General features: G+C 46.7%; 1 protein-coding gene across 1 annotated transcript in view; it reads right to left on the bottom strand.

The window, feature by feature from the left end:
* The window catches only part of LOC101931954 (butyrophilin subfamily 1 member A1), a 59,414-nt gene that overhangs the window by 24,335 nt on the left and 16,867 nt on the right, over positions 1-18,212 (bottom strand). The window contains 1 exon segment of the mRNA XM_065565096.1: positions 3,830-4,111. Within this exon segment, the coding sequence (XP_065421168.1) occupies positions 3,830-4,111 (282 nt within the window).

Raw genomic sequence — 18,212 nt, forward strand, 5'->3', positions numbered from 1 at the left:
CCCGCATTCCCCCTCCTCCCTCCCAGCCATGTGGAACAGCTGCACCAATTCTAGAGTCAGGCACTCCACTAGTGTAGACTCCCATGACTTTAATTAAGCTGCTCAGTTTACACCAGTGGAGGATCTGCCCCGGCGCTCAGTTTTCGGGAGCAGTCAGGACACGCAGCTCACACTGTTCTGTTTCCCAGCTCCCCAGATGTCTTGGAGCACCCAGTTCTCCTCCCCGCCTGGTAAAATCCCAGACATTTTGAGCTATTTAAAAATTCCTCCCGGATGTAATTCTTTATACGTAGTGAGTCCTTTCCTCTCACCAGTTCTTCAGTTTTCTTTCTCCTCATGTGCCCACGCATACTTCTCTGCAGATCACAATTTTTTTAAGCAGTGGTTGATTGCTCTTTAAGAAGGCATGAAAGTCTTTACAAGAAGTTTGTCTGAAGTTGTACTGTACAAGTAGAATTCCTTTCAACGACTCAACATTCAAGTTGGTCCTTTCCTTTGTCCACTGGCTTTGCAGCAGTGAAAAAATTTGCTCTACATTTGCATTGTGAGAAGGAATAGCAAAGAAGAACTGTGCAATCTTTAACAGTTCTGAATGACACTCAATGTTTTTGGATTTCTCAAAATATTTGGTCCACTTCTGGTGTGCTAGCAAATTACTGAACTCTTCATCACTGTTGCAACTTTCTGTAAACTTCTTCAGGTTGCTGAACTGATCAAAACACTTCACGTCATCAATTTGCATCCCCTTATCGGTCAGGTACTTGATACAAGGTTCCACATCACTCCAATTCGGTGTCTCACTCAGGGTAATCCACCTGAAACAAGAGAAGTCTTCCAGGGGTCTAAGCCACATCTCCAAATATTCTAAGCATCTGCTGTACATATTAACTTCAGCACAGAATTTGTCACACTCTTCATCAATTCCTTCCATGCGCTTTTGTGCCAGTAGTCCCTTAACTTTCAGGGACATAAAGTTGTGAGTCTTGCGTTCAAGAAGGATAGTCTGAACCGAGTTCAAACTGTTCAGCACTTCCACGACAGAATTACTTTCCCTTTCGATTTCTTGGATGTAAGTTTGGAATACACTCATGAGTGAATGCATGTGCCAGAGGTAAATCTCACTTAATTCATATTCAAAAAATGTCTTAAGCACTATGGGTGGTTTGTCCTGTGACAAAAAAAAAACGACTTCAATGCCGGAAACATCTGTATCAGCCTTGTAATGCCTGGAAATAATGACAGCCATCGTGTCTTGCTATGAGAAAGCAGCTTTCTGTATTCAACATCAACAAACTCACAGTACTCCTTCAGCCGCTCAGTTTGGACAGTGTAGATATGAAAGTACTGGTAAATTTTAAAAATAATGTTCTCAATGTCAATGTTCATTCTTTCTGCTGCATGGTGAACACAGTTGTTCAAAATGTGTGCTGGGCAATCCACACCAATTAATGTTCTCTTCTGCAACAACTTCTTTAAGTTTGCAAACACGTTCTTTCCATCTTCATCACGCCGGAGTCCTCCAAACATTGTATTGCAGTTGTCACCTGTAAATGCAATGCACTTCTCAAACAAACCATTTTTTTTCAAGCGTTTCTTTTATGTAATGAGCAATTGTGTAGGCAGTCTCATTAGGTGTGTTCTGGACCTCAATCAATTTTGACTGCAAACCGCCATTCTTTCAGTTGAAATACTGAATAATTACTGGAAATATTTTCACTGAACCGTGATTGCTTCCATCTGTAGCAACTCCACAGTAAGCTATGTCATTTTCTTCAAACGTTTTCAGAACAACATCAACAGAATGCGGTGCAAGCACAGAGATAACAATTGCTTCTGTCTTGGTTCTACCACTTGAAAATTTCCGTGCCACTTCAGAATCAGGGAATGTCTTCTTCAACAAGACAGATGTGCAATCCATTGACTTAAAGCTATTATGATGCTTAACAGTGTGAAATGCAAACGCACCCTCTGCTGCAGTAACAGCATCCTCTGATTCGCTGCCTGGTTTTACAAAATAATCTGTCAATTTTGTTGATGAGCTCTCTCCTTGAACTGCTTTTTTGTGCTTGTCTGAGTCCACATGAGTTTGTAAATCATTAGCACCTTTATTTTTCACAGAGATGTAAGTACCAGGTCTACATACCATGCACTCAGCTTCCCATTCATCTCTACCACTTCGAAAACATGGGAACTTCGTCTTTAGTTCTGCAGTGAATTTACACTTTCGTTTTGGCATTGTGTTTGCTCCTAGGATCAGGGGCAACCAGGGTCTCCACGTGCTGGGCCTGCCACAAGCCAAGCTCAGTGGCTACCATTGGCTGGGAAAAGCCCTGCCCCCGCAGCTCTGATTGGGCAGGTATTTCGCAGTGATCCACCACACTGCTGTGTCTCATCACAAATGGGGAGCTGAGTGCCATACAGCACACCCCAGCCCCAGGTGCTCCGATCCACTTGCAGGCAAGGCAGCCCGATACCCATCGCAGCCAGAGCTCCGATCCCTCTGCACACTCCTGCCTTTTTTACACTGCCCTCCCCTTCTCTCCCACTGCAGTCAGTGCTTCTTGGTGACTCCCCGGAGCAGCTCCCCCAGCGCTGCCCCCCACCTGTGCAATCAGCGGCGCATTGTACTCCCAGCTTTGCCGGCATCCCTGGCTTGCCTTACAGTGGGCTCCGGCAACTGCTGCTGCTCCCTGACTCTTCGGCTCTGTTTAAGAGCCGAGCTGCCCGAGCGCTCGGGCTTCGGGCAGCCCCCATGCCTCCGGACCCTGCGCCGCCGGCCGGGCACTTCCCCTCCCGGGCTCCGGGGGCACAGGGTCCGGAGGCATGGGGGCTGCCCGAAGCCGGTAGCACTCGGGCAGCTCGGCTTAAAACAGAGCAGAAGAGTCAGGGTAGGGAGCACAGCAGCCGCCGCCGACGGAGCCCGGGAGGGGAAGTGCCCGGCCGGTGGTATTTTTCCCGGACATGTTCGGCTTTTTGCCAGTTCCCCCTGGACGGGGGTTTGATTACCAAAAAGCCGGACATGTCCGGGAAAAACCGGACGTATGGTAACCCTACACAAGAACCCACAACAGAGAGAGGGGCTGCTCCCTAAGCCAGCGGGCACAACTCACCTCACCCTGCTTCAACTTGGCTCATCTATAGGAACAGTTAGTGCGCGGCAGGCTGGGGTGTAAATCTACCTTGCACTAGCTTGCTGCACACTAACAGGCTGTGTGGATCCTGCTACACCACACTAAAAGTTTCCTGGTGCACTTCGAATTGTTCCCATTTCAAAGCAGGGTAGATCAAAGTGCACTATGGAATTGTTAGTGCATGTAGCAGGGTCCACACAGACAGTGCGCACCAGGCTACAGTGAGGCAGATTTACACCTTGCCACAAACTAACTGTTCCTGTAGACAAACTCTGATTCTGCTCGCTTTGCTGCAGAGCCCACTAGCCTGCAAACAGGACCTGGAAAACCTGCACCCCAACCCCCACTCTTAAATTGAGAGTGACAGCTTGCAGTTCCGACACAGTCCTCACTACAGCACAAGATCAAAGGAGAATTCCATCCTCTCCCCGCCCACACCCCCAATTGAGAAGAACGATGTTTGCTGGGTGCTGAGCTCTTATGAAAACCTGGCCCATGGCATCCCAGCTTGTAAGGTGCTAAACACCTTCAGCTCCTACTAGAGTCAAAGAGACTTGAGAGGTTGCTCAGGACTTTCCAAGACATGCTCAGCACATTGAAGGTCCAGGCCAATAAACAGGAGACACAATGATAAAAAACTCTCTGCCCATGTCTGCAGCGTCTCAGTCTATCCACGTGTGGTATGGACGGGCACTGACCTGCTATGGAAATCGCTGACTCTCTCTCCTGGTTGAGTCGCGGGTTCCTGACACAGCAGGACACTTTCTGGTTGGACTCTTCTGTTATAACAGTGGCAATCACTGTTTGAAACAGGTCATTGGCCTCTTGGGATATGTTTTCAGAGGTTGATGGTAAATTCTGACCCTGGAGATCTCTCAACAGCACCTCGGGCTTTGGGTACCATCCAGATGATCGACATATAACCTGAATCCCTCCATCCTGATGTCCCTCCACAGAGATGACAGGAGCAGAGCCCAAACCTACAGAAAAAATAAATGAACTTGTGATAATCCTACAGTGTCCCATAACACTGCTCTACAGCCAAAATGCTTCTGAAATAAATGTAGTCAAACTTTACTAATTCTGGGTCACTGAGAATGAAAATGATGCTTAAAATTGTTGATTGGCTCTAGTTTTCAAGATATGCTATTGGGTCAGTATATACGACCCTTGACTTGGGAATGGCGGAGGATAAGTGAGTTATAAAGGGAAGAGATCTCAATTTAAACCAGAAATGACTAAAATACATCTTTGACTGGATCTATGAATAAATCTATGACTGGGTTTGGACAGTACTTGCCTTTTAGGCAAAACAATGAATGATGCAATCTGAAGCTGGTATTGCGTCATACATGATATGAATTGCATCATGTTATTCCTAGAAGTCATGGATGATGCAATCATAACGAAGCTTACATCACTCTGCTGAACAAATTGCCCTATATCAGCTCTAGAAGTCATACAGTGTCGTGCTCTCTTATTTGTCAGTGTTTGATTTTGCAAAGGGACACATTTCTGTTTAGCCAAAGTGAGCAGAGATGCCTCGTACTTGTGTGAACAGTGCAGATAACTTCTGCTATGTTTGTAGTGAAGTGACTTTTGCATCACAAAAGCGCAGTATAACCACTATGGTTAAGAAAGCCTATCCCCTTTATTTTGGCTGCAAAATTGGAGATCAGGACAAGAGGTGGGCCCCACCCATATGCTGCAACACTTGTGCAACAAATCTTCGCCAGTGGTTGAACAGGAAAAGGAAATCTATGCTTTTTGCAGTGCCAATGATTTGGAGAGAGCCAACAGATCATACCAGCAATTGTTACTTCTGCATGGTGCCTCCAGTTGGGAAAGGTGTGTCAAAGAAGAAAAAGTGGACTGTGCATTATCCAAACATTCCATCAGCTATACGCCCAGTACCCCACGGAGAAGGACTGCCGGTTCCTGATGCACCAGAATCATTCTCAATTGAGTCAGACGAGGAAGAGGAAGAGGATGAAACTTCTGGTCCTGAACCATCAATGTCACAGGACCCACATTTTCTCCCATCCTCCTCCTCTGAACCACACCTCATAACACAAGGTGAACTGAATGACCTTGTCAGGGATTTGGAACTACCCAAGAGTAAGGCAGAGCTGTTGGGCTCCAGACTACAGCAGTGGAATCTCCTGGCAGCTGATGTTAGGGTTTCCATGTTCCGTGACCGTCAAAAGGATCTTGTCCCATTCTTCTTCATGGAAGGTGATCTTGTAGCCTGCAACAACATCGATGGTGTGATGGCAGCCCTCAACATCGTTCACGATCCAGATGAGTGGAGACTGTTCATTGATTCATCGAAGATGAGTCTTAAAGCTGTTTTACTGCATAATGGCAATGTTTTGCCATCAATTCCAGTTGGTCATGCAGTCCATATGAAGGAAACCTATGACAACATGAAACAACTTTTGAGGTGCATAAACTATGACCAACATCAGTGGCAGCTTTGTGGTGATTTGAAGGTTGTTGCTCTCTTGCTTGGTCTGCAGAATGGATACACAAAGTACTGCTGTTTTCTCTGTGAATGGGATAGTCGTGCAAGAGATTCCCACTACATCAAGAAAGATTGGCCACTCCAACAGTCATTGGAGCCTGGGAGGAAAAGTGTTCAGCATCCACCACTTGTTGAATCAAGGAAGATTTTGTTACCACCCTTACACATCAAGCTGGGTCTGATGAAGAACTTTGTCAAGGCCATTGACAAAACACAAGCAGCTTTCAAGTACCTCCATGGAAAATTTCCAAGGTTAAGTGAAACTAAGATAAAGGAAGGTGTCTTTGTTGGTCCTCAGATTCAGGAACTTCTTCGAGATGATGCATTTGACCATGCACTGCGTGGCAAGGAAAAGACGGCATGGAAAGCCTTCCAGTTAGTGGCAATAAATTTTCTCGGAAACAACAAGGCAGACAACTACAGGTTGTTGGTGGAAAACCTCCTCAAGGCATACAAAAGCCTTGGTTGCAACATGTCACTAAAGATACATTTTTTGCACTCTCATCTAGATTTTTTTCCACCGAACTGCGGAGCAGTGAGCGACGAGCACGGAGAGCGATTTCACCAGGACATTGCAACAATGGAGAAACGCTATCAGGGCAAATGGAGCCCATCAATGCTTGCAGACTATTCCTTTACAGTGACAAGAGATGCTCCATTTAATGAATACAAGAGACAAGCCAAGAAGCGCCGAGTAGACACTGAATAGGACTAAACTACGTACAGAATAGTTTTTTGCCTTTTGTTTCATAATAAATTTGATTTCTATAACCCTTTTGCTGATTTTTAAAGTGTTACATAAACAGGTCAGGTGAAATATTATCCTGTAAAGCAACCATAAACACATGAAAAGACCTAGGTTTACAATTTATGATTAAAACTCTACTATCTACACAATATACATAGACATAAAATGTAAAAACTTAAATATCTTAGAAACAGTAGCCAATCAGTTGTTTTAATTGTCATATTTGAATTCAGCACATCAAAATACATAATAAATAGCACATTTTATCTCTGAAGCAGACGACTTCTCAAAAATTGTAGACCAGTGTAATGAGCAAAAAGTTTTATTACACTGTTATCAAAAGCCATTTCCTATTAAACTAATAATCAAATGTGAGTCCACGAGTGCGGCTGGTCAGTTAAGCTGGTCAGATTCCCATTTAATATACAGCAAGTAAAGTTAATGTTAATGTCAGGGCTGTTCTATGCTCAAACTTGCTCCAGTTTAGTTAAAGTGATTTGGTTAAACCAGTGCACACGCCTGTGTGGACATTATTAAATCAAGAAGGAATCGACTCAAGCTAAAGTAATATAAGCCATTTCCAAGTCATTTAAAAGTGTCCATATAGGGTTTTGCACTACTTCATTGTAACCAGTGCATGTGTCTGTATAGACAAAACTTCAATTAATTCACCAACAACAAACTTTGTTACTGGGAAGTTCAGGTTGCCTCGGCTGTGCCTTGTACCCTTGCAGAGCACAAAAGAAGTTGGCAGCAGAAAACTGGACTCCTCTGAGAGCCAAAAAACACACCCACAAAACATAGACATTAGATGATAAAGAAATGCAGGGTTAAGGTAATGCCTTCTGCCCCAGATCACACTTTTACTGATGAGCTAAACTGAAATAAAATGATCTTAATCTGAAATAAGAGGCTTCAATTTACCCAAAGGTGTGAATTCAAACTGATTTAGTTATTTCGGTTGCAGCTGGTGTGCAGAGAAGGCCTTACGCTGTTTAGAAATTTCACACAGAAGATCCTCTATGGAGAGGTAGAGAAGGGATGTATGTCTGGAGCCTTCCCCGCTCAGGAGTCTTTTTCTTTTAAACTTTATTTTTATTGTTTTTATATAAAATGTAAACACATAATGAACAAAACTTATATATACAAATAACGCAAAAACATGCACTAGATCAGTGGTTCTCAAACTATTGTACTGGTGACCCCTTTCACATAGCAAGCCTCTGAGTGATACTCCCCCTTATAAACTGAAAACACTTGTTTATATATTTAACACCGTTATAAATGCTGGAGGCAAAGCAGGGTTTGGGGTGGAGGCTGACAGCTCGTGACCCCCCATATAATAACCTCATGACTCCCTGAAGGGTCCCGACCCCCCAGTTTGAGAACCCCTGCACTAGATGGAAATAGCATATAAATAACAAAATACTACATTCATTATCTGCAAAATCTGGGGAAAAACAAAGCAAAAACAAACAAAAAACTTGAACCCATAGAGTTCATGCAGGGCATCAGTTATGGGGGAGGGATAGCTCAGTGGTTTGAGCATTGGCCTGCTAAAACCAGGGTTGTGAGTTCAGTCCTTGAGAGGGCCACTTAGGGATCTGGGGAAAAATCAGTACTTGGTCCTGCCTAGTGAAGGCAGGGGGCTGGACTCGATGAGCTGTCGGGGTACCTTCCAGCTCTATGAGATAGGTATATCTCCATGAAAGTGACTTGTAGCAAGGGCGCATACCCTCACTCCAGGCCTGACAGGGAGAAAAAAACCACCCACCCCCTAGTGGGCGGAGCCTAGCAAAACACAACCATCCTGCTGGAAGCAGAGGGGCCGGACAGGAAGTTTAAAAGGTGGGCGCTGCAGCTCAGTGGGGCTGGAGATGGTGAAGGAGACAGATGCCTCCCACCCCCTGCTGGGTCTTGCACCTAAGAGGAACCTCTGCAGCACTGAGGACTCGCAAGGGCTGCCAGAGATCTCAACCAACAAGGACACTGAAGAGCTGATGGGACTGCCACTAGATGTGTAACCCACGGAGAGGGAGGACACCCCACAAGATAAAGGTGCATGACAAGGGTGTTGTAGGAAGTAGCCCAGGGACACCAGACAATAGTATGGTGGTGGTGCCAGAGTGCTGATCAGCGTCTTGTGGTGGGATCCCCACCGACCCAGTGGTGGAGCCCTCTGTCACTGCTAGGGCCCTGGGCTCGGACCCAGTAGAGTAGGTTGCTCCCGGGTCCCTCTATCCCCAGTGGCTGCCCCACCCCGGGGTGGCCACCTACCCACCTTAGACCAAGAGGCCTGCATTTGTCTGCCATCTGCCTGAGCCATGTCGTCAGGTGATAGACTGTCTGGTGCTCCTCCCTGACCTGAGTGCCCAAGCTCCCTAGACTGTCTGGTGCTCTGCCCTGCCCAGAGGGCCTGAGCTCCAGCGACTGCTAATTCCCCACTAAGGACTGCCTTTACAGAAATGTGATAGCAAGGGTGTGTGGCCACACTGAAGGCTGATGGGGAGGGATGACCACAGATGCCTACATGACTAAACAGATAAATAAGTGAGAATATATGAGTATTAGTATATACTAATATATACTAAACTTCAGGAACACTGGCCTGTACAGAAAGCTGAAAACAGGGACTTTCTTTCCAGACCAATGATTCCAGTGGGGGATGTTGAAATGCCCATAGTGATCCTGGGAGACCCAGCCTACCCCTTACTGCCATGGCTCATGAAATCTTACATGGGAAACCTGGTCAGCAGCAAGCAGGGCTTCAACAATTGGCTTAGCAGGTGCAGCATGACTGCAGAATGTGCTTTCGGCAGATTAAAGGTGCGCTGGTGCTGCCTTTAGGGCAGGTTGGACATAAATGAGGAAAATATTCCCATGGTCATAGCAGCCTGCTGTGTGCAACATAATATTTGTGAGGGGGAGGGTGAAAAGTTTCCCCAGGATGGAGCACTGAGGCAGATTGCTTGGGTGCCGAATTTGAGCACTAGATACCAGGGCTATTAGAGGGGCACAACGGGGGGCTGTGAGAATCAAGGGGCTTTGAGGCAATATTCTGATAATGAGCAACAGTAATCTGTATTTTTATACATCAATCTGCCATGCTTGACTAACTTCAGTTATCTCATTTTGCTTAACCATTGTGATTAAACTACTTCTATGTATTTCTACCAGCATGAATCACTCCGTGTAGGACACTAATAAAGATTGGTTATCTCTCAGAGACTTTGTTTTTGTTAAACATCAATTAACACACACACAAGGCTTGGTGGGAAGGGAGATAACAGTGAAGAGCAGTGGAGGCTCTCAGAGCTGTGCATACGTCTAGCTGTGATTCTGGAAGGTGTCCGAAGGGGTGGAATGAACAGGGTACCAAGATGTGCCGGGAAGTTGCAAGGAATGTGTGAGCAGAGTTTGTGGAGAGCATGGAAAACAGTTTTGTGTCAGCTTCAAGGGGAGGTGAGCATGCATCTGCACTGACTGAAGCATGATTAGGGACTTCAGCATCTCTGTTTGCTCCTCCATCACATTAGTCATTCGCTCCTGTCCCTTTAGAATGTGCTCCTCATTCTTTCTGTCTTGCCTTTCCTTTTCTCTCCACTTCCTGCATTCTCTTTTCTCTCTGAGGATTGGAGCATCTCTTGGAATTTGTTCTCCTTGCTCCACCTTGGTCACTTCCTTACCTGGCGATGGTGCTCGGACAGTGTGTAGGGAGTTCCCCTGAAGGCAACATTTGCATTAGCACAAGAAACAATACACAGAAGCATCATTGTTAGTTCACACACAGTATTCAATCCTTACAGAAAAATTCACCTCTTGTAACATACCAATCACTTTCTCTATGAACCCTGGAAAGCACACATCTCCACGAACACCCTAAGCATAATAAGTGAGGCCTGGACAGATTGTGGGCATTCAAGATAAGGGAAGGGTTTAGAAGATGTTTTCAGGGGATCATTGAGGGCGACCATGGACAATAATGCAAATTCTGCCCCCATTTTCCACAGGTGGGGTTTATTGAAGTTGGTATCTCACTCCTGAGGTTAAGCAAAGTTGCATCTACTACACGCATGAAGGTTCAGAACCAGTCCCTATGCTGCTCACGTGTGTGCCTATTTGGTCCCAGCACAAGTGATTGCCGAGTTGCGCAGGAAAGTATCCTACAACGGTGGAAGGAACAAAGCAGCTGTGACAAGAAACCTTTGGTAGAGGATTGGCGAGTACCTCCTGTAAAGTTTGCTGGAGATCTCTCTGGAGGATTCCTCTGAAATGTCGGCGTGCATTAACACACTGTTCCATTGCACTTCTTAACTTCACACGGAAATGTGGAGCACATTGAAACACAGCTAGTGTTGCAGATTTGTATCCCTTCATCCACTTCTACAATACACAGACCAAAGGACAGCTGAACCCCATATAAATGAGCAGCATCAACTCAAAAAGATCACTTACTGAGGCTTTCCTCTTCTGCATCACGCACGCCAGAGATAGACTGCTGGGACTGGCTGGACCCCTCTGGAGTGGAAAAGAGATCCTGACTCGTCACACCACCGGCAATGTGCTCCAAATCATCCTCCAGCTCGACCTCCTCGTCCACGACTTCATCATCAGGGTTCAGTCTGCTGTCCGCTGTCTCCAGCCCCACTGAAGTATCCACAGGGCTCTTGGCGGTGGGGTACTGCCAAGGATGGCATCCAGCTCCTAATAGAAGCGGCAGGTCTTCGGTGTAGCAACAGAGTGACAGTTTGCCTCCTTTGCCTTCTGCTCATTTCCTTTATCTTTGCACGGCACTGCACCATGTTCCGTTCATAGTCACAGAGAGGGTCGGTCTCGTTCTGATGTCCTTGTGTCACAATGCTGGGGCGAGCTCCACACACAGTTCCAGGCAGGTGGCTTTCTGCATCCAAAAGTTCTGCAGCCACTACTCGTCATCCCAGACCAGCATAACAATGCGATCCCACCACTGAGTGCTTGTTTCCTGAGCCCAAAAATGACGGTCCACCATGTGCAGCTGCTCCGTGAATGCCAATAGTGATCTAGTGTTGTTTCTTTAAATGGGACATAGAAGGTTGGGCAGCTCTTATTCCTGTTCAGATCGGGATCTCATGATATACTGCATGACCATCTGCGATGTGTTCATAACAGCAACCACAACAGTAGAGAGCAATGTGGGGCCATCCTTTCAGGTAGAGATGGCGGATGCACAGTAAACAGGGGCAGTTAAAAAATGCAGCGAAACGCAGTCCAAGTCTCATGGAATGCTGGGATGGAAAAACGCATCATGGGATGCTGAACCCACACCCATGATGCACTGCAATCCACTCTGCCTTCCCACAACTCCTAGCTGCAGATGGTGGTGAATAGCACAGTGGGATAGCTACCCACAGTGACAGGTTTCAGAGCAGTGTTAGTCTGTATCAGCAAAAACAAGGAGGAGTTCTTGTGGCACTTTAGAGACTAACAAATTGATTTGGGCATAAGTTTTCATGGGCTAAAACCCACTTCATCAGCTGCATGGAGTGGAAAATACAGTAGAGACGTATAAATCCACAGCATATGAAAAGATGGGAGTTGCCTTACCAAGTGTGGGGGGGTCAGTGCTAATGAGTCAATTCAATTAAGGTGGAAGTGGGCTATTCTCAACAGTTGACAAAAAGGGAGGGAAAAATCACTTTTGTAGTGCTAATGAGTTCAATGTAATCAAGATGGCCCATTTCAAACAGTTGACAAGAAGGTGTGAGTATCAGCAGGGGGAAATTTAGTTTTTACAGTGACCATCCACTCCCAGGCTTTACTCAGGCCTAATTTGATGGTGTCCAATTTGCAAATTAATTCCAGTTCTGCAGTTTCTCATTGGAGTCTGTTTTTGAAGTTTTTCTGTTGAAGAATTGCCACTTTTAAGTCTGTTATTGAGTGTCCAGGGAAACTGAAGTGTTCTGCTACTGGTTTTTGAATGTTATAATCCTTGATGTAAGATTTGTGTCCATTTAGTCTTTTGCATAGAGACTGTCCAGTTTGGCCAATGTACATGGCAGAGGGGCATTGCTGGTACATGATGGCATATATCACATTGGTAGATGTGCAGGTGAACGAGCCCCTGATGGTGTGGCTGATGTGGTTAGGTCCTATGACGGTGTCCCTTGAATAGATATGTGGACAGAGTTGGCACTGGGGTTTGTTGCAGAGTTAGGTTCCTGGGTTAGTGTTTTTGTTGTGTGGTGTGTAGTTGCTGGTGAGTATTTGCTTCAGGTTGGGGGGCTGTCTGTAAGTGAGGACAGGCCTGTCTTCTAAGATCTGTGAGAGTGAGAGATCGTCTTTCAGGACAGGTTGTAGATGCTTGATGATGCGCTGGAGAGGTTTTAGTTGGGGGCTGTAGTTGACGGCTAGTGGCGTTCTGTTACTTTCTTTGTTGGGCCTTGTTAGGATATAGATATTCAGGCCTGTCTGCAAAGGCCTATACTTTAAGAATTTAGGTGTATTCTTATCACTTAGCTAGTTTTAGAGGTATAAAAGAAAGAATCAAAATCACTTTCTGCCGGTGTAAGGACCTTCTCTTACTGTGACAGTCTGAGGCCTGGTTCTTAGGCTAAGCCTTCGGCTAAGTAGCAGAGGCCAGCCATAAACTAGGAAGTGTATGGTCACATCCTCACATTCCAAACTAGTCACATTGAAATAAGGTGCTATTGGGCTGTTAGGAATACAATCCTGTCCTGATATTCCTATTGTTGGGGTCCACTAGGCATAGCTACCAGGTAACTCAGGAGAGTGGAAGGCCAAAAGTGCCGATGAAACTCTTTTACTCTGGGCCTACCACAGAATTCCATCTTGTGACCTCTCACCTACTTTCATGCTAATTGCCTTGATGCTGAAGCAGAATATGTAATGGTCAGCTTTTTTAGCAGAGGGCTGCAGTTTCACTCACACTAGCAGAAATAGTAGAGATAAGGAGCGAGGGAAGGGAGGGGATAGTTAGTTTGCAGGCGTCTAAACCCAAGGTCACAGATATGCATGAGACTGGGAAAGTTTCCCAATGTAGAGCTTATTGTAACTATTGTCTGAAAGGGAGGGGTAAGGGGGAAAAGCCAGACAAAGAGATGTATGCAAACAGTTTGGAATATAAAAGGTAAAATTTGTTTGTATTTGTTGCACTTGATTTGAGACATGCTGGTCTCCTAGTGCCATTTCAGAGCTCTGAAATAAACTTGGCTTGCTTTCTCCCCTCGGTGTCTTTATTGGGGCCAAGCACACCAGGCAACGAACCTCGCTGTTTGCCTCCTCGGGCCCTTTGGGCTGGCAACAGTTTTGGCATCCCTGGGTGGGCTCGAGGCTGAAATTTAGCCTTGCCCGGATCCCTCCTGGCAGCCGACGGATTTCGACGACGACCGACGCCCAGAGCTCACCGGTGACTTCATCGGGGGCCTCAGCTGAGACGTGATTTGATCGACCCCGGAGGGCACAACGGTGCAACGCACACGGACAGTGGAGAAGCAGCTGCGGGCGACAGTGCAGAACCGGACCCTTGGATAAGGTAGGAACAGTCCACTGGGGACTTTACCTGTTTTGACCTGGGGACGCCCAGGGTCTCCCTAGAGTATGGGGCAGGGACAGAGTATAGCCGGCAGGGTACAGTGTACACCCTTAGCATGCATTCTGGTGAACTGGAAAGTGTTTGGAACAGACCAGTTGATTAAAAGTAAATTGAAAAGGTTCTGTACAGTTGATTGGCCTCAGTACCAGCTAGAGTGCCAAGAAAGGTGGCCACCGGAAGGATCACTTAATTACAACACGATCCTTCAGTTGCTTTTGTTCTGTCAGAGGACAGGTAAATGGAATGAACATCTCTATGCGTATACGTTTATGGTGTTAAGAAATAAGACTGATATTTTGCTTAAGTGCCATTTGGCACTACCGAGACAGACTCGGTAGTAACGGCTGCTAAACCCCAGAACCCTCCCACTGTTGTAATGCCAGAATTGGTGTCCCCTTTGGCTCCTCCACCCCCACAGGCTTCAGAGAGTACCCCCCCAGTGGGACTGTATCCGTTGATTACTGAGAGTGTGGTAGCCCATCCAGGAACACAGGAACGGGCAGTCCAGATAGTGTCTGTATATTCGCATGTACCTTTTAATCCAGTCCATCTAGCTGCTTTTAAGGCAGAGGCAGGAGAATTCTCAACGAATCCAAGCAAGTTCATTTCTATCTTTGAAGGGTGTCTAGCTAGCCATAAGCCTGACTGGGATGACTGTAATATACTTATGAGAACCTTGTTGTCTGAAGTGGAGCGGAATCAGGTCATAGCCAAAGCCAGGGAGGAGGCACAGAAAAGGCATGATGAGGATAGAGAAGGCAAGCCCTTGCCGGACATCGCTGTCCCTCTAGTGGACCACCGGTGGAATCCGAATGAGGAAGGGGATTTGAGGCTGCTTAACTCCTATAAGGAACTGCTTATGCATGGTCTCCGACACTCAGCTGTCAGACATAACAATTGGGCTAAGCCTTATGAACTAATCCAGGACTCGAAAGAAAGTTCAGGGGCTTTCCTGCAGCGTATTCGGGATACCATCAGGCAAGATGTAGATGACTTGTTAATTGCTGCTGTGGGTCTAATCCCTTGTCTCAGAGCTACTGTGAGTCTCCTAAACTTTATTGGACTGCGAGGATACAGGGTATCACAAAGCAAAGCCCAAATTGCTCCTTCAGAGGTTCAATATCTGGGATTTCACATCAGGCAGGGAGAGAGACAGCTCTCAAACGAAAGGAAGGAGGCTATCTGCCAAGTTCCCATCCCCAGCAACCGTAAACGGCTTAGGGCATTCCTGGGCATGGCAGGTTTTTGCAGAATATGGATTCCAGAGTTTGGACTGTGGGCTAAACCTCTGTATGAATGTGTTAAGGGAGCGGAACATGACCCCTTTCACTGGTCCCCAGAAGCGGACAGGGCATTTAAAATCTTGAAAAGGAAGCTGGTGAAAGCAACAGCCCTAGGTCTGCCGGATCTATCTATGTCGTTTCAACTGTATGTGCATGAACGAAAAGGGGTAGCTTTGGGAATGCTTACCCAGCTATTAGGTGCCTGGAAACGTCCTGTGGCATACTTCTCTAAACAACTGGATCAAGTTTCAAAGGGATGGCCAGCCTGTTTGAGGGCGGTCGCAGCTACTGCTCTAGTGCTTGGGGAAGCTGAAAAGCTGACACTGGGAGGAACTGTGCAAGTGTATGTTCCCCATATGGTTCAAGCCTTGCTGGACACTAAGGGTGGTCTCTGGCTCACACAGACTCGAGTTGCTCGGTACCAGGCGAAGCTGTTAGAGAATCCTGAAGTCACCCTGCAGATCTGTCCCTCCCTTAATCCAGCTACCCTGCTACCAGAGACAGAAAAGCAGGAACATGACTGTTTAGAAATCATAGATGTTCAGTATTCTAGCCGCCCAGATCTAAAAGATCAGCCACTCCCAAATGCTGACTTGGAATGGTATACAGATGGCAGTAGTACTGTTGTGGATGGGCAAAGGAGGGCTGGTTATGCTGTTGTGTCTCTTCATGATACCGTGGAAGCTGAGAGTTTACCGGCGGGAACATCTGCCCAGCTTGCTGAACTAGTGGCCCTGACTCATGCACTCGAGCTGGCAAAAGACTAACGGGTTAATATCTTTACTGACTCAAAGTATGCTTTTGGGGTATTGCATGCTCACGCTGGTCTGTGGAAGCAAAGGGGAAGGCTAACAGCCCAAGGTTCTCCGGTCAAGTATGGGTCTCAAATTCTCCGGCTTTTAGAAGCGGTACAACTCCCCTCAGCAGTAACAGTGGTGCATTGCAAAGCCCATCAAAGGGAAGATCAAGATGTAACTAAGGGCAATGCCAGAGCAGACAGGGAAGCTAAGCGAGCTGCTACCCTGAAGTCACCAACTGAGGAGAATGCCCAAATGCATGCCCTCATCCCATCAGTAGGTGAGCTTGCAGCCCCTCAGTACTCCCAAGAGGACAGAAACCTGGCTGACAGTCTCGGTCTCCAGGAAAAGGAGGGATGGCTTTATTCCACAGAGGGAAAAATCTTCCTGCCCAAGGGCTTAATTCGACCAGTGTTGCAGAAACTGCATCAAACCACAAACGCAGGCAGAGAGGCTCTTACCCAGCTTATGAATAAATATTTTCTAACCTCTGGACTTAAACCCCTAGCATCCCAGGTACAAGCTGAATGTTTAATCTGCCAAAAGAATAACCCTCGACCAGGAGTAGCAGTGCCACCAGCCACCCTGGAACTTACCCCAGGCCCAGGATTGGTGTGGCAAATAGACTTTACTGAGTTTCCCAGGACCCAAGGGTACAGGTACCTTCTCATCTTAGTGGATCGATTCAGCGGATGGCCTGAAGCCTTCCCATGTCACAACAATACTGCCAAAACAGTGGCTCTTAAGTTTGTCAAGGAAATCATTCCTCGCTTCGGCCTTCCCCAGTGGATGGAATCTGATAATGGAACACACTTCACATCTCAAATTGTTCAAAAGATAACAAGTACTCTGCAAATCCCCTGGAAACTCCACACACCCTGGCGACCACAAGCCAGTGGAGTAGTGGAACGCACAAATCAGACACTCAAGCGACACCTCTCAAAGGTCTGTCAGGAGGCCTCTCTTAAATGGCCTGATGCTTTGCCCCTTGTGTTACTCTGCATTCGTGCTCTCCCCAAGGGTAGGATAGGGCTTAGTCCCTTCGAGATTATGTTTGGAAGAGCATGGCCTATGAATGGTACCAGTTCTGGCAGGGGAACGGGAAGTGGGGTGTGGTTTCTTGTCTCAGTACATGTGCTCTCTGTCTGCTGTTCTTTCTTCTCTTCACAGGTACACCAAAGATTCACAGCCTCTTCTGCTGGATACTCCGGTCCACTCCCTGCAGCCTGGTGACTCCGTTCTCGTGCGGACCTGGAAGGACGAGCCTCTCCAAGAGAAGTGGAAGGGACCCCGCACCGTCCTGCTTGTCACCCATACAGCGGCAAAGATCGAAGGACACAAGAACTGGATTCATCACTCTCGACTGAAAGCAGTGCCCACTCCTAAACAGTGGACTGTCCAACCTACTGAGAAAGCTTCCAGCGACGATTTGGGACTTAAGCTGCTATTCAAAAGACAGTAAGGGTCACTGGGAGTGCGTTGTGATCTTTCTGAACAGCCACAGCATATTCCCCGCGAGAACCCTGAGCATTGGTTTTATTTTCTCACAGAAGGCCGACCTGGCCTATGTATTTGGTCTTGTTATTTTTTGACTTGTTTAGTGTCAACAATTTTTATTATCTTCTGGGCATTTGGGTTGTGGTAATTACAATATGGGTTCAGGTTTAGGGTCTCTCACAGGATTTCTTTTTATCACAAAGGCAATTCTTCTGTTACCTACTGTTTCACCCACATCGCATGCAGGATCGGGAGCCATCCCTGCAGATATGGCTACCAGCACATACAAGGCCCTGAAAATTGCCTTTGCCCGTGAGTTCAATCTCTCCAACTGTTGGATATGTGCCCAGACTCCCCATCATTCAGCGGGATTACCCTGGAGAGTAGTACCCCAAAATTGGTCAGACTATGGTCAAAGGTGGATGGTTACCAGCAGCAGCACCTCTGACAATTTAGGTTTGCGATCTAACTGTACTGCGGAAGCTCCTTATGGCCTCCACAATGGCTCTTGGATTTCCCATTATAGTAGCACTCATAAGCCCCAGCCTATTCGTTTACATTCTCCGCCCACTGGTCTCATATGTTATCAGCAAACCAGTACAAGTAAACATACCTGGTTTGCAGGCATTAGTAAGTGTAGA

The sequence above is a fragment of the Chrysemys picta genome, chromosome 12, assembly GCF_011386835.1.
Source record: "Chrysemys picta bellii isolate R12L10 chromosome 12, ASM1138683v2, whole genome shotgun sequence".
Taxonomy (NCBI): Eukaryota; Metazoa; Chordata; order Testudines; family Emydidae; genus Chrysemys; species Chrysemys picta.